Source organism: Cnephaeus nilssonii (assembly GCF_951640355.1).
Source record: "Cnephaeus nilssonii genome assembly, chromosome: 9".
In the NCBI taxonomy this organism is placed as follows: Eukaryota; Metazoa; Chordata; class Mammalia; order Chiroptera; family Vespertilionidae; genus Cnephaeus; species Cnephaeus nilssonii.
The window spans coordinates 90,950,001-90,973,891 of record NC_137080.1 but is presented as its reverse complement, the minus strand read 5'-3'; the positions used below and the strand labels follow the sequence as shown (position 1 = coordinate 90,973,891).

The 23,891-nt window shown below is 42.2% G+C and overlaps 1 protein-coding gene across 2 annotated transcripts in view; it reads right to left on the bottom strand.

The window, feature by feature from the left end:
- STK38 (serine/threonine kinase 38) overlaps positions 1 to 23,593 on the bottom strand; it is a 38,678-nt gene extending 15,085 nt beyond the window's left edge. Inside the window, exons 1-7 of one of the 2 annotated variants that reach the window (XM_079780078.1) lie at positions 23,344 to 23,593; positions 18,292 to 18,427; positions 11,061 to 11,112; positions 10,063 to 10,185; positions 8,106 to 8,189; positions 3,770 to 3,893; positions 1,482 to 1,636 (exon numbers count right to left, since the gene is read on the bottom strand). In XM_079780078.1, the coding sequence (XP_079636204.1) occupies positions 1,482 to 1,636; positions 3,770 to 3,893; positions 8,106 to 8,189; positions 10,063 to 10,185; positions 11,061 to 11,112; positions 18,292 to 18,422 (669 nt within the window). In that variant the 5' untranslated portion in view covers positions 18,423 to 18,427; positions 23,344 to 23,593. The remainder of the gene's footprint in view (positions 1 to 1,481; positions 1,637 to 3,769; positions 3,894 to 8,105; positions 8,190 to 10,062; positions 10,186 to 11,060; positions 11,113 to 18,291; positions 18,428 to 23,343) is intronic. The other variant, XM_079780077.1, reaches the window with a different exon arrangement.
- Positions 23,594 to 23,891: the final 298 nt, after the last annotated feature.

The window sequence follows — 23,891 nt, the reverse complement described above, 5'->3', positions numbered from 1 at the left end:
AGCATTTTAAATACCAAGAATATCAAGCTATTTACTTTGAGGACCTAATTGTACAACAATTATTGACACAAACAGAAAAGATATTGAAGCTATATACCAAAACAGTGCTTATCTTTGAACGATGCGATTATTAATATTTTTCTTCTTTGTAACTCTTTGTATTGCTCAAATTCCTACTGTGTATGTGCATTATTCTTATAATGAAGAAAGAGCTATTAACCAGAAGAAATTATCTGACAAATCTCCTGCCCTCTTAAAATAGAAAGATAAGGGTTTTTAAAGAAAAAAATTCAGGTTTTTTAGCACAGCAAGGAAGTTATAAATTTACTTTTCTACTTAAAAGGAAACAATTACGTGTAACAGAATGGAAGGAACTCAGGAGTGTCTCTTGATCAGTATGTTCACTTTACAGGTAGGTGAGGCCCAGAGGTGGAGAGACTTCCAAGAAGGACCCAGCAACCACCCAGCACAGGGGGTTCTCTGGGGATTTGCTGTGAGCTTAAGAACCAAGCAACGAAGCTCATTTGCATGTCTAAGGATAAATATAAAAAGGCCATTATAGGGGCTGAGCAGCCTCTTTAAGCAGAGGCATAAGATCTGGAACCTAAACTTTGTGACAAAGTGCTGTGGTGGCTGCTGTTGTGCCTTACTTCCTGGTTTGTGGCTGGGTGCCCCAACTGATGAGGCTGCCCAACAGAGGGTTCTCAGTAAGTGATGCATCAATATAAATATTTGCAAAGGAAAGATGATGATCTTTGGCTTTATTACAAAATAATGTTCAAATCAACTTTACTCTTAATCATTTTCAAAATGTCCTTTATTTTTAAAACAAACATTAAATCAAATAACAGAATCATGCCCTGGCCAAGAAGTTCAGTTGGTTAGAGCATCATCCCAATATGCCAAGTTTGTGGGTTCAATCCCCAGTCAAGGCACATACAAGAATCAACCAATGAATGCATAAATAAGTGGGACAACAAATCCATGTTTCTCTCTCTCAAATCAATAAATAAAATTCTTTAAAAAAATTATAGAATCATGAACCTTTCAGAGAAAGGAGGCAACAGCAAACTTACCAGTTGTTTTTTTTTGTTGTTGTTTTTTAAAAGAGAGGCCCAGACGGTGTGGCTCAGTGGTTGAGCATTGACCTATGAACCAGGAGGTCATAGTTCAACTCCCAGTCAGACACATGTCTGGGTTGCAGGCTTGATCCCCAGTAGGGGGTGTGCAGGAGGCAGCCGATCAATGATTCTCTCTCAGCATTGTTGTTTCTATCTCTCTCTCTCTCCCTGCCCTCTTCCTCTCTGAAATAAAAAATGTATTTTAAAAGAGGGAGAGCAAGAAATGTACAAGGTAGTTCACAGCTCCACAGCTTCCCTACAGTGATTACCAGGGGCAGTGCAGGTGTTAAAGCAGAGGCTGCTCAGACTGGTAGCAGCCTGGGTCATGCTGCTACCCACCCACCCTACCCCCCGTGGTACCTTGCTGTCCAGGAGAAGGTTGTCTGGTTTGATGTCTCTGTGGATGAATCCAAGCTGGTGAATGGAGTCTATGGCTAACACTGTCTCTGCTATATAAAACTGAGTCTCCTCCTCTGTCAAAGTATCTTTTTTCATCAGGAGGGTCATCATGTCCCCTGTAAACAAGGAGATACAAAACCACCACACACACAGCACATGAGTAAGCCAGTTTTCAGGTGTGCCTGCCCTCCTATCTGCCACCATAAGGCCTCTGCTGTATTCCAGAGCCTGACACACACTACCACTATGGGCAGAAATAGGAAGCAGTTTCTAAAGGTAAAATTCACAGCCACAGGAGCACAGCACTTCCACCTAGCTAACTGATGCTTACCACTGAGCTACGGTTTCCACTTTACTTTGAGAGAAAAAGAAAATTTCTCTCACATTAAAAAAGTAAATTTGCTTATGATAAATTTTTGAACTGGGAATAAAAGCTACTTCACTTTTCACTTTGCACAAATATCTGCAAGCTTCTCTATACCTAGGACCAAATGGCATTTCCACGTGGGCTGTATTGCCATTGTTACAGAGAGAGACTGAAATGCCGAACAAGGTAAACACTGGGGAGGCTGAAAACAAGCTCTCCAATTTCTACTTCCAAAGGAAGCAAAGTGCTGGTCCGCAGAAGCTGACGATAAGCTGAACATGCTCCACAGAGACCGTGTGAGAGTTGCCTCCCCAAAGTGCACACTGCACATCTCCCAAGACAAGTGGGGTTTTTTCGTCCAGTGTTTTATTGTCTTTAAATATACACTAATATGCTTTATGCAATTTTTACAACACAGCATCAATAGTTCAGCAATTAAAGGTAACCCTCCTTGTTTTCTGCAAAGTCAAAATTTAATTCTTTCTGCTTAATACCAGCAACATAAAATGGCAAAACATAGATTCTGATCCTAACTCAACAGTTAGACAAAAGCAAAGCAAACATGTATGAGTAGCTAAAGCTTAGAGAAACAGGAAAGGTTCAGTTTAGATCTCATAAAAAGCCGTCTATGTTAGAAAATAGGGAAAAGAGAAAGAAACCTGATGTTAACAGAGCATCATGCTGCTTTTTAAATTTAATTTCATTTATAACTTTTGGGGAGCTATATATTCTTAGAGAAAATTGGATATTTTACCCCCAGGCAAAAATAATCAAACCTTTTATTAAAATGCTCTCTTTTTTGACCCAAGACTTGAATAATATGAAATCCCAACTCACTCCTGGCAGCCACACATTCAGTCTGGGGACACACTAGTGGCACAGGGACAGCGTCCTCAGTCCAGCTCCAAGGTAGCCGCAGGCCTTACACTGGCCCAAGAGAGAAGCCAATGGCCTCACCTGGGCCAGCCTGTCCAGATCAGAGAGCTCAGGCCAGATGGTCTATGGCTCTGTAGGCCAGCCCCACCCAGTGCAAAGGGCAGGGTCCAGGAGACATGGAGGCAAGGAAGATGGTGCAGGTAAGGCCTGAGGAGCACATGTCCAGGGGCTGGTGACTATTTAACAATTGGCATCTAAATCATAAAGTTTCTCCTCATGCTATCAGTCTCTTTTCTAATCTTCATCAATTGTTAATAAAAAAAATTACTGATGACCCTAGATCTAACTAAAGGTTGTCATAAGATCAAAATGTTACGCCACAATAGTTGCTTTGCTGTAGGACCAAAAACAGAAAAACTTTTCTTTTTCCCCCACCAGTTTGCTCACAGTTCATCTGCTCTCTGGGAACAGACTGTGTTTCCCAGAAGAAATCGTATGTCCTGTTCTGGGTTTGTTTGGAGCTGCCTTAGGAGATACACATGCTGAGTTACATAAAACTTAAAATTTCAGAAATGAGAAATTGATGCTGGCTACTAACACAAGTAATGAGAAATTTACTCCTTATTAATATAAGTTATAGAAAAGGGAACAAAAGAATTGAAGCAAAGAATGTTATAGTTTCAATTTTGTCACTTAGGTAACTGATTATACATGATTCCCACTGACAGGAGAGCAGGCAGAGTCCCTAGTTTATTCCTATATATTTAGAAGAAAAAGGAAGAAATGTCCATCTGAAATCATGAGAATGAATGAGAAGGTTACTTTTATGGCACTAAGAATTGTAGAAAGGCACCCAGCACAAGACAGGTTATTGACTTCCTTTACAGACCTAAAAAAGATAGAGAAAGTAACTTTGTGAGCACGGATTAGAAAGGAGGGTTAATTGAGGTGAGAAAGAAACCACAGAACAAAAAGGAAAAATGACCTTTCATCGTCAAGTAATTACCTCCAGGCAGGAACTCCATGATTAGGTAGAGGTTTAGCTTATCCTGAAAACTATAGAACATTTTCACAACCCACAAACTGTCTGCCTCCACTAGAATGTCACGCTCCGCACGAATGTGGCCAACCTGGAGGTATATGCATTTGATTAATGACAAGACTTGCTCTGCTTTATTAGACTGTATATTTGTTTAAACAATTTAAATACTATTTTGAGTATTAAATTGTGATGATGCAAAAGATCTAATTTATACTTAGGCAAACCTACTAACTCAAAATTAATAACATTTGTCTTGAAGATATTCGATAATGAAAAATTAAGTGATGAAAGTTTTTAAAAATGGCAAAATGAATGGCTGTAATGCAAATGGCAACTTTAACAGTGCTAAAAATCAACCCTCTGGTTAGTTAAAATTACTATTACTTTGCATCTTTTTGTTCTAATACAGTAGTCCCTCCTTACCGGAGAGGGATACTTTCCAAGACCCCCAGTGGATGTCTGAAACCGAGGATAGCATGGAACCTTATATATATATACTATGCTTTCATACTTATGGTAAAACTTAATTTGTAAATTAGGCACAGTAAGAGATTAACAACAATAACTAATCATAAAATAAAACAATTATAACAATATCTGTGATAAAACTTATGTGAATATGGTCTCTCTCACCAAATATCCTATTGTACTGTACTCACCTTTTCACTTAAAGGAAGCGCTTTACGGCTTCTCTTTGGCATACCTGACTTGCCAGCATCACTACTCTTACGCTTTAGGGCCATTATACAAGCCCTGCTATGCCACATCAGTCAGTCTGATCACCGAGATGGCTACTAAGTGACTAACAGCACAGTGTAGATACACTGAGCAAAGGGATGATTCATCTCCCAGGCAGATGTGCAAGATTTCATCACACTACTCAGAACGGTGCTCAATTTAAAATGTATAAAGTGTATACTTCTGGAATTTTCCATTTAATGTTTTCAGACCTCAGTTGACCACAGGTAACTGAAACCACGGAAAGTGAAACTGCAGATAAGGGAGCGACTAATGTAATCTTTTATGACAAAGGTTAAGTCTCAGGATGAGACTTTCTAAACAAGTCCTGGCTCAGGTATGCAAAGGTATCTGTAATGATGGTGCCCTGGCTGACAATTCTAGAATACTACGATACCACAGCATTTAGGTCACTGCTATACACAGAGGATGTGCTCAATACATTTACTGAACTGAAATATGAGAACACCTCAGAAGTTTTAGGTTCAAATTTATGACATTTCCCATTTTCTACTCTTACTGAAATATCTAGCTAAGGAGACTAAGTTGCCAAAGGTTTGGGAGAACTGGAATTCATTAAAATAATGTTTTATTATGAAATTTCCCTTATCTAATTTTAATATGTAATAGTAATTAAAAGTGTTGCATATTATCAAACCCCACCCCCTTATAAGAGGAGAGGGGGTGGGGTTTGATAATATCAACACTTTTAATTACACTTATATAGTGTCACAAGATGCAAAGTTGGGTTGAATAAGATTTAAATTTATTAAACCCAGTCCAATCCTTGAAGAGACATTTTGGTCTTAACAGGGGTTGGGTTTACAGTATGTTCAGAGGCTAAGATGTATCAAGGTTCGCAAACCGCACTCCTGTTGGCAAACTCAGCCCATGGGTGTTGCTTGTTTGGTACAATGTTCTATATGCTTGTTTGTCTTATTGGAATGTCGTCAGCAAAGCCAGGCATTCTTCCCTATGGACACAAATCCTACCCTTCTCTCCTGTCTTACACCTCTTCTGCCTCCTTCTTCCCTGCTAACTCCCAGGGGCCTGAGGCAATTGAGTTTACTTACTATTTGAGTTTTCAGTTGCTACTAAAATTGTTCGAGACATTTTTCAATAGCAGAAGACATACATTTTTACATCTCACTTGCAGCATGAGGTGGGAAAATGGAACACAGGGTGATAAGGAACAGTGCTATGAATCATGACAAAGCCCAGGAAAGCTACTGCCTTTCCTCAGCCTTATACAGGACCAGCACTTCTAGAAAACACGAATGCCACTTGCTGAACGGCAGCTGTGCTTTGACACGCTCACTACCAGACACCAGGACTGCACAAGGCGGCCCTCACCTGCCTCTGCTTCCCCTGGCTCCTGCTAAGGCTACTCCCTACTGCAGAGAGCCGCTCGCCTTGGAGGACAGAATGGTGACTACAACACCCCCTGGGTGTCACGGAGAAAGCTACAGTCACTGTGAGCTCACCTTGCCCTTCTCTCCTGGGGCTGAATCAGCAGCTGGGAACCTCAAGATCTAGGAGTGGAGTGAGGTGGATGTAGGGTAAGGGACAGAAGAGCCAGAGGTGCAACTCCCACCAGAGGTTCCCCTTCCCCTGTTCCTTAAATATTTAATGAGATGCTACCCTGGGCACTAGGAAAGCAGAGATACAAGTCAGTCTTTTGTCCAATCCTAACACTAGACTGGCGTCATAATTGGAGGATTTCCTTTTGTGCTGGAAGAGAAACATGAAGAAACTAGCTAAATGCTGGTCTCTTATCCTTTAATATTTATTTCCCAGGTAGCAAAAATGTCCATTCTGTGAGACAGAATAACAACCTGAATTCTCAGTAGGCAGCTTTAATTCTTGCTGTCTGGTAAAAGCAAACAAAAAAACTTTTCCTCCGAATAAGGCACCTACCTGCCTGCAAAAAGTTAGGCTCTGAGCCTAAACTCTGTCAGCCACACTCAAAGTGATGGACTTGCACTGGTCTACTTCCACTCCGACCCAGCATAACCAGTTGCTCCTCCTTCAGGATGGCTAGCCAGGGAGAGCCTGGGCCCGTAACTTTAACTGACCACACTGAGGTCAAACCTTAGGGAGTTAGGTTCCAACGGCAAGATGGACTCAAATCCTAATTCTAACCAACATTTTCTTTACTTTCATGTAGAAACACTTTAGGAATTAATTCTGAAGAAGGTATAGTCTTTGAGAAAATGGTTTACAGTGTCCAGATCATCTCTGTCACCAGGCTACGGAACTGGCACATGCTATGAAGGACTAACAACTGAGAATCTGATGTGCGTTCTTTGCAATGTTAACTGAATGCAAATTATTTGATAAAGAAGGGTTCTGAGCCTTGGATAAACCTATGGGAAACATGTCTGGTAAAAATAAAATGTACTTGTGAAATACAACATATATTGACTAATCAACAGAGTTTGACAGTTTCCTTTTCAGGATCAACTGAAACTCTTTCGGTGCCTACAGCCAGACCACACACAAATTTTTAGGTAATATAGTATAAATAGGGTGTGTGCATTTTTAATAGGTTGGTGTTAGCGTAAACTATAGTGTCTGAAGACTTATGCCAGGGTATTTGATACTCTCAATCGAAATCCTGGGAGTCTAAAGCTTCTGGGTGACATGAAAATTAAAGAGAAAATATAAATTCCCAGTGTCGAGCTGGACTGAAATGAAGCCTCAGTGACCGTCCTCCTCTCAAGAGGCAGAAAGGGCTGAGGTGGCCAGCCTCCATCCCTGCTCGTGGGCTCTGTGTCCAGAGCTCTCCTGTAGCATCGGGTCTCTTACAGGGTATCTGCAGGCATCACCCCCATAATCTGTTCTTGAACAACCAGCTAACTTAAACTAGATTTACAGAATGTCTGCAATCTCTTTCTTAATACACTGACCAATACTTAAAATTTATTTTGCATAAACTACTTATGTATCTTATAAATCTATTTGCAAAGTAGGCTTAGGCTTTAGAAAGTGTTCTTATTCATGAATGAAGAATCTACACTGCTCTGCCATTTACCTATTTTATCAAATTCATTCAGAAAGAAGACTGTGCTCTTTTAGGTGATGATAAGCTACTCAGAAGACCCAACTTTGGTGTCAGTACAGAATAAAGTACACTAAGTCACACTGAGATGGCAAATCCCAAATTCTAACGCCTAAGCCTCAGTCCCAAGGTGTACGTACAGTTTCTCTCTCTCAGCTTTCAGTAAGAAACACGCCACCACATCAAGTGTAACCTCAAAATAGGCTCATGACAAAGACAACGTGTGATCAACTGGGATTCACAGAGAGCAGGTGTTCTCTAATAGGCTTTCAACTTTTAAAAGATTGCATATAACATAAAAACATTATTTGTACTTTTAAAATATATGTAACTACTATTTCTTTGTTGATTTAAAAAAAGTAATACTCTACATATATTCAAACATGACAGAGCTAAGGAAAACTGTAATCACAATATACATTTCAAATAAGCAAAAAGAACAGTTTTAGGAGACAAAAAGTTCATCAGCTAACTAAAATCCCAACTACAATTGTGTTTTACCTGCTCTTTTTCAAGCATATCTGCTTTACGGAGTATTTTCATTGCATACACATGCCCTGTATCTTTCTTCTGAACAAGCCGAACCTAAAAGTTATTAAAAGAATGCCAAGTTAGAAGTTCACAATGCCAAGCTAATGCTTTCATGTGTTATAGGAAGTAATATTTAAACTGAAAAAGTATAAAAATATTTTTTAAAATGTATTTTCATTGATTTCAGAGAGGGAGAGAGAGATAGAAACATCAATGATGAGAGAGAATCATTGATTAGCTGCCTCCTGCATGCCCCCTGCTGGGGATTGAGCCCGCAACCTGGGTATGTATGTGCCCTGACTGTGAATCGAACCATGATCTCCTGGTTCATAGGTCGACGCTCAACCACTGAGCCATGCCAGTCGGGCAAAAAGTATAACAATTTTAATTGAAGCAACTAGCAAGAACAAAGCAAAATAAAATGCTTTTTGAAGTTCCAAAATAGATATTTTACACTCAGTGAAGTCAGTGCTAGGAACATCTGCTTTGGCTTCCTAGTGGAACAAAACAATCTAACCCAGAACCCTCACTTTCAAACTTAAGGACGCATTAAACCCGTGGCTCATGTCATGCAGTCAGCTCAGAAAACCTAATTAAGTGATTACAGCAACGTTTAAAACAATAGCAAAAGCTCATGCATAGGAAAAATGTCTTGAAGGAAAAAAACTAAAATGTATAACTAGGGAAATAGGGTTCTATGCTGTTTTCCTTTCTCTTCTTAATTTTCCAATGTTTTTTAGAGAGATTAAATAAATCTATGAAAAGAAAATTAATAGTCTACAAACCCCCAAAAAAACTTGTCAATTCCCTGCACATCCTTCCCTTCCTCTCCCAACACCTGTATGTTTTCTTCTCCCTGCATCTTTGTTTTCCTGCTTGAGCCCCATGTCCCTTCCTCACTGAGCAGAAAGCAATGAGGAGGTGGTACTGTCCGTTTCCCTCTCTTCAGGGCCAGCAGGGATTCTGAATGCTGAGGGACCAATTTTACTCTTCCACCTGTGCTTTTGAATATACACTTACATTTCCCCGAGGTACGGGGTTTCCATACCTTTTATACAAAGACTAGAGGCCTGATGCACGAAATTCGTGCAAGAATAGGCCTTCCTTCCCCCCGGAACCGGCACCAGCTTCCCTCTGGCACCTGGGACCCGGGCTTCCCTTGCAGCCCCAGCTTCATTGGGAAGGCTGTCCGGAAGGATGTCCGGTCTAATTAGCATATTATGCTTTTATTATTATAGATAATGAAACTGTGGCACTCCGGATGTTTTCCATTAATAGGAATGATGTTGCATGGGCTCATGCACACCCTCCCCACCAGACTACTCTTGTGACCAAGCAGGATGCAACTGCAAGACTAACTGGGACAAAGCTACAAATTCTCTCAACTCTCTACCACTCCCTATATAGCTCATTTCTACAAATCCTGTCCCTCAGGGCCATCTTTTTAGAGCTGTACCAGTCTGGCAGGAAAAAATAAAGGGTGGAGATATGCTTTTAGCTCACTCCTGGAGAGGTGATGTGTTACATACTGGGAAAAACAAGGGCTTAAAGATCAGGAAACGTGGGCTGACTTCTGGTACCACTGTATATATACTGCAGTGTCCCCTCTGAGTCACCTATGAGTTATTGTCATGATTACAGGAGAAAAACACAGTATATTAATAAGTACTGGTTCCCTTCTACCTTTCAACTCTCCTACATTAATATTTAAAACATCAACATCATCAGAGAAGAACAATCTGAGAGCTGGGACAGTGGAGCGGAGAAGAGGAGGCAGACAGAGCCGTGAGGTGTGGGGCTGGCATGCTGGACCCATTTACCCCATATTTCAGTTATACCAACAGTCATGAGCTCATGGCACATTAGAAGCTTTGAGGTGCTGTGGGCTTTCTGCATTGGAAAGTAGCTGTAGCTGTGGGGTTTTTACCTCACCAAATGCTCCTCTGCCTATTACTTTTAAGGACTCAAAATCTTCCAATCCAAGTCTTGTTCTCTTCAAACGAAGAAACTCTGTTTCCTTCCGAGCATGAGCTGATCGCCTGAGTCGTTTCTAATGTTTAAATAAAGGGGGAGAGGGGTTGGAGGGGGAGGAATTGAAATTCCACAACGAAGTCATATTTGTGACTTTACCCATCTGGAAACCAGAACCACACCAGACTAAGCGTAATCTTCTCACCCACGAAAGCACCACAGAAGGATGCTCACTGCTCCCTTCTCCCTTCCCAGCCTTCAGACACAAACCACACCACACTGAACAGAGAGTGGGTGCTTCCTCTCAAGACTCGTCCCCAACCTCTCAGCAATCCACTATTCTAACCTTCCTAATGAAGGAGGGATCACCAACACTTTCCTTTAACCTTCGTTGTATCAAAGTGTGTGTGTGTTTAATTTCCCTCTAGGATTTTTACACATTGCAGTTCATTTTACGATCTCGTTTTCTATTATCTCTGTAAGTCTGGGGTATTTTTCACCATTTTCCTGGGTTCTGTAATTTATTCCTACTTTTGAAAGCATTTCCACTGCCCTTTCAGTTCCTTGCACAGTTATTAACTGTATTTTCCCCACTCCATCTGAGGCATTAGAGGAAAGGGTTGTCCCACTTCCATGGAGCCATTTTAGTTATTTCTGTAAGTATGCTACACTTTGCTTTTTAACATTTTAATTTGGTTTCATCGCTTCCTTTTCTTGGAATTCTAAATTAATTCTAATTGATCTGCTAAGACTGTACCTGGAGAAGTTCCTCCCTGACTGCTTACTAATTAACGTCTCCCTCTGCATGAATACCTCCGTCCAGAAGCGCACCAGCCGCCTACGGTTCTGTTGCTGAGCCAGAGCCTTCCCCGTGCGCTAAGACTAACAATTTGCTGAACAAGATATAACCTGCCATGCTGAGTTTCAAGAGAAAAACATTCTGATTTTAATTACCTCTTCATCCTTTAGGCCTTCTTCTTCCATTACTTTTTCTAACTTCTTTTGTCTAAAAATAAATAAAGATGTGAAATAATATTTGAATGTAATTTTCTGGAAAGTCTATACAAACATAAGAATTATTTTTAATGACAAAAACAGATAAATCTTAAAAGATCTCATTAAAGTAACAAATTACAGTTACTAAGACAAGTGAAAAGATTCCCACTCATTAGTTCATCATTTTGAAACAGATTGTATAAGATGTTAATGCAACAATCTTATTTCGAAATGAAAAGTTCTCTCTCTCTCTTTTTTTTTCCTGTCAGAACAGTATTTCCTCCTTAACAAACCACAAACAGCTGGTGTTTGATAACCTCATATCAGGGTGTTTCTCTCCCTCTCCCTGATATCTACTTCCTTTATTTTCACATCTTCTTCCTCCTCCTTGCCACAAAGAGTAATAAACAACAAAGGTAAAATGCAGAATTTGGATATTCAAGGAAGGTAATTGGCGGGCAGGGGGAAGGGGGGGCTGAGAGGTGAGTGGGGAGAGATTGAGCAAAAAAGGCCCACAAAGGAGAGAAAAAAACTCATGGAGACAACAATAGGGTGGTGACTGCTGGGGGGCAGGGGGGATAGAGGAAGGCTGAGGAGGGTATGGGGAGGATAAATGGAGATGGGCAGAGACTTGACTTGGGGTGGTGAACACACAATAGTGTACAGATGATGTGCTGTGGAACTGTGCACCTGAAACCTGTATAATTTTGTTAATCAATGTCACCCCAATAAATTCAATAAAAAGGGAGGGAAAAACCTTAAGAATTCTAAATCCTTGTAGTACTAAATTAGGAAACTGTATTCAAGAATATTTTTATCTATTTTAATACTGATTTGATAAAACCAAAAGAAACAATTAAAACTTCCTTACAACCAATTCCCTATAACCTTTACTTATTCAGCATAATCAATGAAAGCACATGGGCTGGGATCTCCCCTCCACCACTTAGCATTCCAGAAGACAGGCAATGTAAGCAGAGCAAAGAAGAGTAAGAGTACAGGGTACATGAAGTAACAGCATGTAGTCTAGCGTGGCTGAGGCACACAGCACTTCTGCGTGCCTGGCTCTTAGTCTGCAGAAGACTAAGAATTGACAGAGGCTTGTGCACAAAGGAGTGATGTGATGAGATTTCTATTTTAGAATGGCAACCAGCAGTAATGAGCTAATGGACTAGCAGGAAAAACACTGACAGACAGGCAATTAAAAGCTATTGTAAGAATTCAGCTGTGCAGTAAAGATCTGGAACCAAGACTGGAAACCTAGAATGAAGTGAACAGAGCTATTGCAAAGATGACCAACCGGCAATAGAGGTCAAGGGAAAAGTCTTAGAAGAACTTGTGTGGGGGGACAATGATGCCACTAACCAAGATAAGAAACACAGAAGAGGAACATAGACAGACAATGAGTTTCCTTTTGGTCAATGAATATGTATTACAATAATAATATTTAGTTTAAATGAATATATTGTTAGAAATCATATTACAAACCCACAGGATCAGATGATGAGTAAGAATCTGTGTCTAAACACTCAGGAAGTAAAAAGATCTACTCTGCCCCGATGGGAAGAAGAAAGAATCTGCATGACTGCGTCCCACTTTTCTTCTTCTCGTCCCAGGACAGCTGGGGATATGTATCTATGTGTGCTCATGTATTGGAGTGAGAAGGCTGTACTACTGGTAGTTTCAGGAATGTAAATTAATTGCATTTCAGTGGTTAAATAGTTGAAGTAGAGAAGAATAAGAATCAAACAATCAATAGCAAGAACTATAAGAATTCAACCATGTTCAGCTCTTTTTGTGCCTTGAGGGTCAAATGTCATATCTTCCAACTACATGTCTTCTTCCAACTACATGAATGACCACACCAGACTGGGCTAGAAGTCAAAAGTGCCATCACACAATGTGTGTCACAAAGACAGCTCCTTCTAACTATATAGTTTATTTTTAATTTTTAAAACATTTATTGAGAGAGAGAGAGAGGACCCTGGCCCTAGTCAGGGTGCATGCAGGAGGCAACCAATCTATGTCTCTCTCACATTGATGTTTCTCTCTCTCTGTCTCTCCCCCTCCCTTCCACTCTCTCTCTAAAAAACACACAAAAAAAAAATCAATGGAAAAATATCCTCGGGTGAGGATTAACCAAAAAATAAAATAAGATAGTTAGATAAATAGAGAAGCAAAAAATAAAATAAAGAGCAAGAGAGAAAAGGAGGGAGGGAGGGGGAGAAGGAGGGAAGGGAGAGAGAGAGAGAAGGGGAAACATTAATTTGTTGTTCCACTTATTTATACATTCATTGATTGATTCTTGTATGTGCACTGACTAGGTATCAAGCCCTCAATCTTAGCAAATTGGGATGATGCTCTAACCAACTGAGCTCCCCGGCCAGGGCCTTCTGACTATATTTTATTTTGTGTGTTTTTTTCCTGTGTTTTTTTTTTTAATACTTCTTTATTGTTGAAAGTATTACATATGTCCCTTTTTTCCCCCACTGATCCCCTCCAGCCTGCCCCCACCCCAGGCCTTCAGCACCCTATTGTCTGTGTCCATGGGATATGCATATATGCATACAAGGTCTGACTGTATTTTAAATCTAAATTCAAGCTGAGACGTTTTCTACAGCTTTATTGCAAGTGTAATTAAATTGGTTTCAGCAGAACACCTGACTGAGAGTAAGTTGTCAGAATCAATCCCTTGAACACAATCAGATTCTTTCATTAGCGAATCTATCCTATCTAATAAAAGAGTAATATGCAAACTGACCACCACTCCAACACACAAGATGGCCACCACAAAATGGCCGGCAGGGGAGGGCAGTTGGGAGGGACCAGGCCTGCAAGGGAGGGCAGTTGGGGGTGATCAGGCCTGCAGGGGAGGGCAGTTATGGGTGACCGGGCCGGCAGTGGGAGCAACCAGGCCTACAGGGGAGGGCAGTTGGGGGGGAGCAGGCCTGCAGGGGAGGGCAGTTGGGGGCAACCAGACCTACAGGGGAGGGCAGTTAGGGGTGACCGGGCCGGCAGAGGAGGGCAGATGGGAGCGACCAGGCCTGCAGGGGAGGGCAGTTGGGGGGGACCAGGCCTGCAGGGGAGGGCAGTTGGAGGGGACCAGGCCTGCAGAGGAGGGCAGTTGGGGGCAACCAGGCCAGCAGGGGAGGGCAGTTGGGGGGGACCAGGCCTGTAGGGGAGGGCAGTTGGGAGAGACTAGGCTAGCAGGGGAGGGCAGTTGGGGCAACCAGGCCAGCAGGGGAGGGCAGATAGGAGTCAATCAGGATGGCAGGGGAGTGGTTAGGGGGTGATCAGGCTGGCAGGCAGAAGCAGTTAGGGGCAATGAGGCAGGCAAGCAGTTGGGAGCCAGCAGTCCCAGATTGGAGAGGGTGCAGGCTGGGCTGAGGGACACACACACACACCCCCATGCATGAATTTCGTGCACCATGCCTCTAGTGTATATATATAAAACCCTAATATGCAAATAGATCTAACGGTGGAACAACTGATTGCTATGACATGCGCTGACCACCAGGGGGTATACGCAGAACATGGCGGGCGTTGACAGCAGGCAGCAGAGCATGAAACATGGCGCTTGGCCCTGGCGGGATGATGGAGCAGGTGAGCAGGGGTGCCAGACCAAGGCGGGGTACCGGTTGCTATCATTGGGGCAAACCTCTGGTGGTTACTGAAAATCCTTTGCTTCTGTGCACCGCGGTCCCGCCCACCACTCACACCCGCTGCTGGTGCCCGATGCCAGCCCCAATTGCTTGGCAATGTCAGCAGGTGCGAGCAGCAGCTGCTGGCTCCAATCACCCCTCAGGGCTTCTCCACCTCCTCCTGCTCCTGAGGGGCGATCGGGGCCAGCAGCCGCTCTTGCACCTGCTGCCAGCGATGGCCCCGCTCGCATCCACTGCTGGCACCGGCCCCAATCTCCCTGAGCTATCAGCGGGTGCAAGTGGGGCCGGCGCCATCAGTGTGTGGGAGCAGAGGTGGCGCGGTGGGGCTGCCAGCAGACAGGAGACCAGGGACTGCGGCGGGAGGGGCCAGGCAGGGGTGCAGAGGATGGGCCGAGACCTGCCCTTGTGCCCACTGCAGCCTCACAGCGTACAGTTCCTTTCAAGGAGCATGAATTCATGCACTGGGCCTCTAGTATATCCAGAAAAGGCCTATCATACAGAATAATCCCTGGTAATGATTTATTGGAGCCAAGTCAACAAAGACCTTGAAGACAACAAAATGACAAGCACAGACTGAAAGGAGGTTTGACATCCTCTGTGAGATGATACCATGGAATTACTGGACTTTGTTAGATTCCTGGTGGCATTATGATTATACAAGAAAATGGTCATATTTTCGAGATGCATACTGAAGTACACAGGATTGAAATGGCAGATGTTTGAAATTTGCTTTAAAACACAATAACAAGAAAAAATAAAATATAATTGATGAAACAAATTTAGTGAAGTCTTGATAATTACTGAATCTGAGGATGACTATATGGTGGTTCACTGTATTAGTCTTTCCATCTACGTGTGTATTTATTTATTTTTTTTGTTAATCCTCATCCAAGGCTATTTTTCCATTGATTTTAGAGAGAGTGGAAGGGAGGGGGAGAGACAGAGAAAGAGAAACATGTATGTGAGAGACATACACCGATTGTTAGCTTCCAAACACACCCCACCAGGGCCAGGGATGGAACCTACAACGCAGGTACATGCCCCTGACCAGAATTGAACCCAGGACCTTTCAGTCCTCAGGCCGACACTCTAGCCACAGTACCAAACTAGTTAGGGCTTATGTGTGTATTTAATGATCCTGGCTGGGTGGCTCAGTTGGTTAAAGCATCGTCCTGATATGCCAAGGTTTCAGTTTTGATCCTTGATCAGGACACATACAAGAATCAACCAAGGAATTCATAAATAAGTGGAACAACAAGTCGATGTTTCTTTCTCTCTCTCAAATGAATGATTCTAAAATTTATATGGAAATATAAAGAAACTAAAATATCCAATGCAATCTTGAAAAAAAGAAAAAAAAGAACTAAGTTGAACACTTACACTACTGACTTCAAAACTTAGCACAAGGTTATAGTAATCAAGACAGTGTGATACTGGCATAGGGGTAAATAGAACAATGAAACAGAATAGAGAGCCTAGAAATAGATACACACTTATATGGTTTTAATTTTCAACATGTGTCAAAGCAATCGAATGAGGAGAAAAATAATCTTTGCAACAAATAGTGCTAAAATAACTGGGTATCCATACGGGGAAAAATTCATCTCAATTCCTATTTCATATCACACACTTATTAATTCAAGAGGGATCATAGTACTAAATGTAAAAACTAAATCCATAAAACTTCCAGAAGAAAACATAGGACATCCTTATGATTTGGGTGTAGGCAAAGGTTTCTTCGAGGTCACAGAATGTAATAACTACAAAAGAAAAAAATGCCAATATTGAAAACTTCTGCTCACCTAAAGATATCATTAAGAAAATGAACTGGAAAGTCACAGACTGGAAGAAACTATTTGCAAAACTTATATATAACCAAGGGACAGTATCTAGGATGTATAAAGAACTCCCTGCAACTCTATGGTCAAAAATATGAATAAACACTTCATAAGAAAATATACAAATGGCCAAAAGCACACTGAAAAATGTTCAATATCAATAATCACCAAGGAAATGCAATTAAAACAACAGTAAGATACCACTAAACATCCACGAGAACAGCTATAAGTTAAAAGACTGGCAACACAAATGTTAGCAAAAATGTAAAGCAACTAGAACTCTCATACACTGTTGGTAATATTTTGGAAAAGGTCTAGCAATTTCTTATAAAACTAAACATGTGCCTACATATGTTTATGACTCAGCAACTCCACTCCTAAATTTACCCAGTAACTAAAAACAAATGTTCGCAAAAAGATCTATAACAAATGTGCATAGCAACTTATTCAAAATAGCAAAAAAACTGAGAAAAGCCCAGGTGTTTATCAACAGAATGTATAAACAAACTGAGGTATAGTAAAAAAAACAGAACGGTACTCAGCAATATAAAGGAACAAACTACTGACACAATATCAACATGAATGTACCTTGAAAACATCAGGATGAGCAAAGGATGCCTTACTCAAATGAGCACTTACTCTATGGACGTATTAACATGTTCCATTTGATGGAACAGGCAAGACCATCAATGGTAGAAACAAAGTCATAGCAATGGTTCCTGGGGGTGAAGGAACATCCCAGGAGTGAACGAACTTTCAGGGACAATGGCAATGGTTTATGTCTTGACAGAGGTTTAGGTTCTACAGGTGTACTAGTATGCATTTGTCGAAACTCATTGAATAGTAACCCTTAAGATTGTACATTTCATTGCATGCAAATTTTATTCCCTTAAAATATTGAACTCTAGTTCCTATACAAGCAGAAATATACAGAAGTAAAATATACTGACATCTGAAACATGTACAGCAAAAAAATTAACATAGATTAATGAATGGATAGAGGAATGGATACATGGATTTATGATAAAACAACAAATTATTTTTTTAAATAACAATTAATTGCAGAATCTAGATGATGTATTTATGGGTATCCACTGTACAATTCTTTCAACTTATCTACACTTTTAAATATTTTAATAATAAAATACTGGGAATAAACTGAAATTATGAGTTACTACATGAATAATATACATCAGATCAGTAACAATAGCTGCTACTACCACCATTAACTAAGTGATTATTATGTGTGAAGCACTATGGTAGGTACTCACATATGTTAAGTCTAATCCCCATTTTCCAAATGGGGAAACTGATACACAGACAGATTAAGGAACTTATTCCAACCTCATACAGCCTACTACATGGTAAAGGCAGGATTATCATCCCAAGTCTGACTACATAAGAGCTGCTCTTTCCATTACATCACACTGCCTTAATGAACTCCAAGGACTTGGCCCAATTAATTGTTTTATCCTACCATGGAATATTGAGTTACTGACTTAGTAGAAATGAGTGGGTTATAATAGCAAGGGCTTTGGAAATCAATGGCACTGTCATTCTACTGTAATGGGATAGGCTATAAACATGGCTGCTGCTATCCTTGTCTCCTTTCAACAATATTATGAAGGTGCTTTATGATACCAGACATAAATGCCAAAAACATAACACAATTTTCTTAAAATTCTTTACCTCATTTCTCGTTCTTCATGTTGAGCGATAAGATTGCTATAAAAATTCTCCAGCGTCACTTTGGTCATTGTCACCCTTTCTTTTGTGTGATTACTCATGGACGAGCAAGGTGTTGAGCCGGTCATTGCCATGGCTGCTAGAAACAAAGAAAATAAGAGGTTTTAATCTTGGAATTAGAATCTACCATTATGTGCTCTCCTACCTTATAGGTAGGAATGTAAATTCGTACTTTTATGGAGGACAAACAAGTAAATAACAAAAGCCAGATAAATACTTGGTGAAAATAAGTATATACTAATGTCCCATGACCCAGAAATACCATCCCTAGGTAAAAGACCTAGAGAAATTGTCAACAGGCTCTTAAGGTAGCATGCACAAGGATGTACATTACAGAGGATGTTCACTGTGCCATCATTTGTACCTAAAAGTGGCATCAATATATCTTTAAAACAGTTTTGTATTTTTAAAAAGAAAACATGATCACAATACCATATGTGTAAATTAAGAATATATACTATAGACAGTGTAATTCTTTGCCATCTAGGAAGCTACCCTGGAGAAATCAAGACCCGTAAGATTCATACACAAGAGTTCGAGGCAGCATTGTAAACAAAGGAAAACTAGAAATACTGATAACTTGAATATCCAACAACAGAAATGATTACATTATAATAAGTCATATAATGAAATAATATGCAGATAATTAAAATATGTTCAGCCCAGCAGCGTGGCTCAGTGGTTCAGCATCTACCTATGAACCAGGAGGTCATGGTTCGATTCCCTGTCAGGGCACATGCTCGGTTTGTGGGCTCAATCCCCAATAGGGAGCATGCAGGAGGCAGAGGATCAATGAGTCTCATCATTGATGTTTCTATCTTTCCCTCTCCCCTACCCTCTCTCTAAAATCAATAAAAACAAATTTAAAACAAATAAAATATGTTCAAATGTTTAATGTCAGAGGAAATGTTTTCAATCCAAGTGAAAAGAATATGTCACAAAACAGAATTTTTCCATGATCTCAATACAATAGATCTTTTATTGTTTATGCTTTCCACATTTTCTTCAATGACTATGTACTATTACCATTAAGTTACCAATAACTTTTAAATTTACAATTTCTACAGTTTAAAAAAACTGACTCAAATGCTCATCTATAGGTATATACTAGTATGCACTCTGATATGTCTATTTGATAAATATTTACTATATATTTGAATTTACTAGTTAAAACAAAGACCTATGATGGAAACAATATTACAAAGAAAAAAACTAAACCATAATTTTAGTGACTGGAAAATACCAAAAAAAAAAAAAAAAGGCACCCTAAGTTCCTAGTTTTATATATGACAAAGCCAATACTAATAGTTTAAATAGCTGATAGAACATTTTCCCCTAAATTTAAATCTCATTTCCCCCCAGAAAGTTTTGCCCACCTATATTGTCACACTTGGCCAGATTGCTCGCCGACCTTGACTTGCTCCAGCACTTTTAATAATGTTTACATTTTATCCTTATCATGTCTTCCTCCCATGCATCCTGACTCTAACTCTGTGTTTTCATCCCAAAATAAAGCTGACTAAAAAATAAGGAGAGGCTAAGGTCCACTTTTAAAGGTAGAACATTTGATGAAAAGTTTTCTCAAGGTTCCCCTTAATACTCAGTAGCTTTTTTGCTTTGTAGATCAAACTAAGGCTTTTAAGGAATGTGCAAACACTTGTTATTACTAGGAAAAAAGACAACATTAAACAGTTTTATAAAATATACTCAGGGGGAAAAAAAACAAAGAATAATCCCTTCAGAGCAAAGAGGTTCAAAATCAAGGCTCTACTTCAGAGTCAAACATTTTGATTCATGATGTGCCAAAATGACCAGTACAAATTCAGACACTGAACTCAGCTCTACCTTACTATAAAACTAGAGGCCCAAAGCATGAATTCCTGCACAGGTGGGGTCCCTCAGCCTGGCCGGTGATCAAGGCCTATCAGGGGGCCAGCCAGCTGGGGGGACGGACCCCGGGAGGTTGGCCAGCCGGCCCCTTGATTGGGGCCTATGGGGGGGGTGGGCGCGGCGGCGGCCAGCCAGGGGGAGGGGCCATGGGACGTTGGCCAGCTGGGGGGAGGGTCCGCAGGAGGTTGGCTGTGGGAGCACACTGACCACCAGGGGGCAGCTCCTGTGTTGCGCATCTGCCCCCTGGTGGTCAGTGCACATTATAGCGACTGGTTAACCGGTCATTCTGATCGTTCGGTTGTAATGGTCGCTTAGACTTTTATATATAAATATATAGATGTTATATTTTTTTATGGGACGTTTCTGTTAATACCAAAGCAAACTCAAGTGTTTATAGGATATCAGAATTAAAAGACACACAAAAACCCGGCTGGTGTGGCTCAATGGTTCAGCATCGATCCAGGAACCAAAAGGTCACCGATTCTATTCCTGGTCAGGGCACACGCCCAGGTTGCAGGCTCAATCTCCAGAGGGAACCGTGCAGGAGGCAGCCAATCAATGACTTCCTCTCTCATTGATGTTTCTATCTCTATCCTTCTCCCTTCCTCTCTCTCTTAAAAAAATCAATAAAAATATATGTTTTTAAAAACACACAACACCTGTGTTTGGCCCTGGCCAGTGTGGCTCAGTTAGTAATGCACTAGCAAGGTCTCGGGTTTGATTCTGCATCAGGGAACATATCTGGATTGCAGGTTCCTTCCCCCGCCTCTCAGGGCACTTAAGTGGGAGAGGCAACGGATTCATATTTCTCTCACATCGATGTTTTTCTCTTTCTCTCTCTCTCGTCCCCTCTGTCAAAATCAGTAAAAAATGTCCTTGGGTGAGGATTAAAAAAACAAAAAACTGTTTGGTTTTGGGTGTGGTTCCTTATTTGTCAGCCCCTATCCTCTCTCCACCCACAATGAAAACCACATGCACTCTAAGTTTGGTGAAGAAATTTAAAGACCAGATTTAAAAACAAGTCTGAAGCAAGTGAGCACTTTGTACTCCACTCCTCCCCCACTCCTTCCTTGTCTGTAAACTTCTGGAGACCCTTTATATATTTTAACAACTGAAATTACTTCAAACTTAAGAAACAACAACTAGAGAGCGTTTAAGCCTGAGACCGTTCCCTTCCATATAATAGGTGGAATCTACCTAATAAATGTCAGTTGAGCAACTAAGTGACTTTTCAGTTGTCAATAAAGCTAAAAGAACAAAATTACATTTACATTGATGAGTATATAAAAACTGGGGGGGGGGGGGGAGTGTTGACTCATTTAAGTGGATGTCATGACTTACTAAACTTCTTAAAAGATCAAACAGATTAAATCCACTCAAAGATGTTTATGTAGTAAAATCGATGAGTTTTAAATTTTAAAACCTGTAGTAAGGCCAACAAATTTTCCAGCAGAATGGTTTCGACCTTCACATACAGTCTCTAATGTAAGGCAAAGGTTACATTGGCCTTCCCTTTGATCTTTCTTCAAAACTTTCTCCTGCCCTGGCCAGTGTTGTCAGTGGCTAGAGCTTCCGCCATGCGCTGAAGGATCTCAGGCTCAATTCCCTGTCAAGGGCACCTACCAGGGTTTCAGGTTCCATTCCGGACCCTGGTCAGAGCACACAGGGGAGGCGACCAATTGATATGTTTCTCTCAGATCTATGTTTCTCTCTCTCTCTCCCCCTCTCCCCTCCCCTCCACTATCTCTAAAGAAAAAAAAAAATCAATGGAAAAAATATCCTCGGTGAGGACATGAATGAATGAATGGAGATCAAATGAAAACCATTGTTTGACTCAATAGAGAGATTTATACCTGATGGACTTTACAATGGTAGAGCTATCTCTATAAATACAACATTGGGGCTAAGACCATTCCTTAAGAGTCACCTATCTAATTTCTCTTACTAAACTGTAAGCCACTGGAAAGCAAGCATCCTCCCCCCATCTCATGTGCAATACTATGCACTTGGTGAGCACCTGATACAAAGTTTACTAGGAGCCCGGCTGGTGTGGCTCAGTGGTTGGGGGTCCACCTGTGAACCAGGAAGTGACAGTTGTTCAATTCCCAGTGGGAGGGTGTGCCAGAGGCGGCCAATCAATGGCTCTCTCATCATTGATATTTCTGTCTCTCCCTCTCCCTTTCTCTCTGAAATTAATAAAAAAAATTTTTTTTAAAGTTTACTAGGAAAACAGTCACCGTTTATGTCCATTACCAGGAGACGAGAATATGTGTGGTGGGGAACGGTCTCCTCTCCGGAGCTGGAGGAGAGAGCTCCCAGCCTCTTCCAAGCAAGCTGACTGCCAATGTTGGGGCAGAGCGGAGCCTGGCATTGTGAGGGCTGTTTCGTGTTCAGGGAAACCACATCACTGCCTGGCTAGCTCTAACTCAGAGCCCGGGTGAACTGGAAGGGGGGGAGCGCGCAGGGTCTACCTTACCCAGCCTTCCCCTGCACATTCCAAAAAGAACGAGTTTCTCTTTGCCTCTTGTAATCGATTCCAAGTGCAACCGGGAGATCTCTGTCTATGGGCCGTTCTGCTCACTCTCTGACAAAGACTTCCCTCTAAGTCCTTACCAACTTTCCTTCCTTTCTCTCTTCTCTTTTAAACGAAGAGTCCTCACTCAATTGCCCCGCGATGTTACGGCTATCTGAACCCCAGTACCCAAAGGCTGACCCTGGGGAGGGGAGCGGGCTCCAAGGTACCACACCCTACGGTGGGCTTTCGACATCTCCGCCTGGCGCTGCAGCTCTCGGGAAAGAGAAACGGAGGTGAAGGCTGGTAATGAGCGAGACCCCGGACCGGACAGATGGCAGCGAGCAGACAAAGCTGGCAACACGGGAAGGAGAGCCTGGCTCCCCGCCCCGACTGCACACGGAGGAGGAGAGAGGACGGGGCGGGAGCCGGGACTGGGAACCGTGGAGAGGACCGACGGGGAGCCTCGGCGACGGGGGGACCGGGCTGGGAGGAGGGCGCAGGCGGGGGGCGGAGCGTCCCGAAGAGTCGGGGAGGAAGAGGTGACGGGAAAAGCCGGGGAAGGGCTGAGGCAGCGGCAGCAGGACACTCACCAGAGCCCCGAGGGAGGCTGGGCTGGCGGCGGACAGACAGCCGCAGACGCCGGCCGGCCGAGGTCTGGACGCGCGGACGGGGCTGCAGCCAGCCGGCCCGCGGAGGGGAGGGGACGGTGAGGTGCTCTGTGGTGAGGACCAGGGGCGGTTGCGGGTGAGAACAACAGGAAGCGCCCCAACTGCCGGAAAAGACGGCAGCGCGGAGGGGCCAAGGCAGCCGGTCCCGGCGCAGAGAGGGTCAGGGGGAGCGGCCCGGGGCCGAGACTGCGCACGCGCGACTTCCCGGAGACGCGGCGGGGATTCGGGACTGCGCAGGCGCAGCCCCATCCACCCACGCCCTCCCCGCCTGCGGGTGCCGGCGCGTCGGTGCGGGCAGAGGTGTGCTTTGGAGGGCGCTCCCGGGGTGGCTGGGACGTGGGGGGAGGCGGGGGTTCCCTTTGTGTTTTGTGTTTTGACTTTTCACTTTTTATTTTGAAATAATTAGACCCACAAAAAGTTGCAAAATTAATTTTAAAAAGGTCCCTTATACCCATCACCCACCCAGCTTC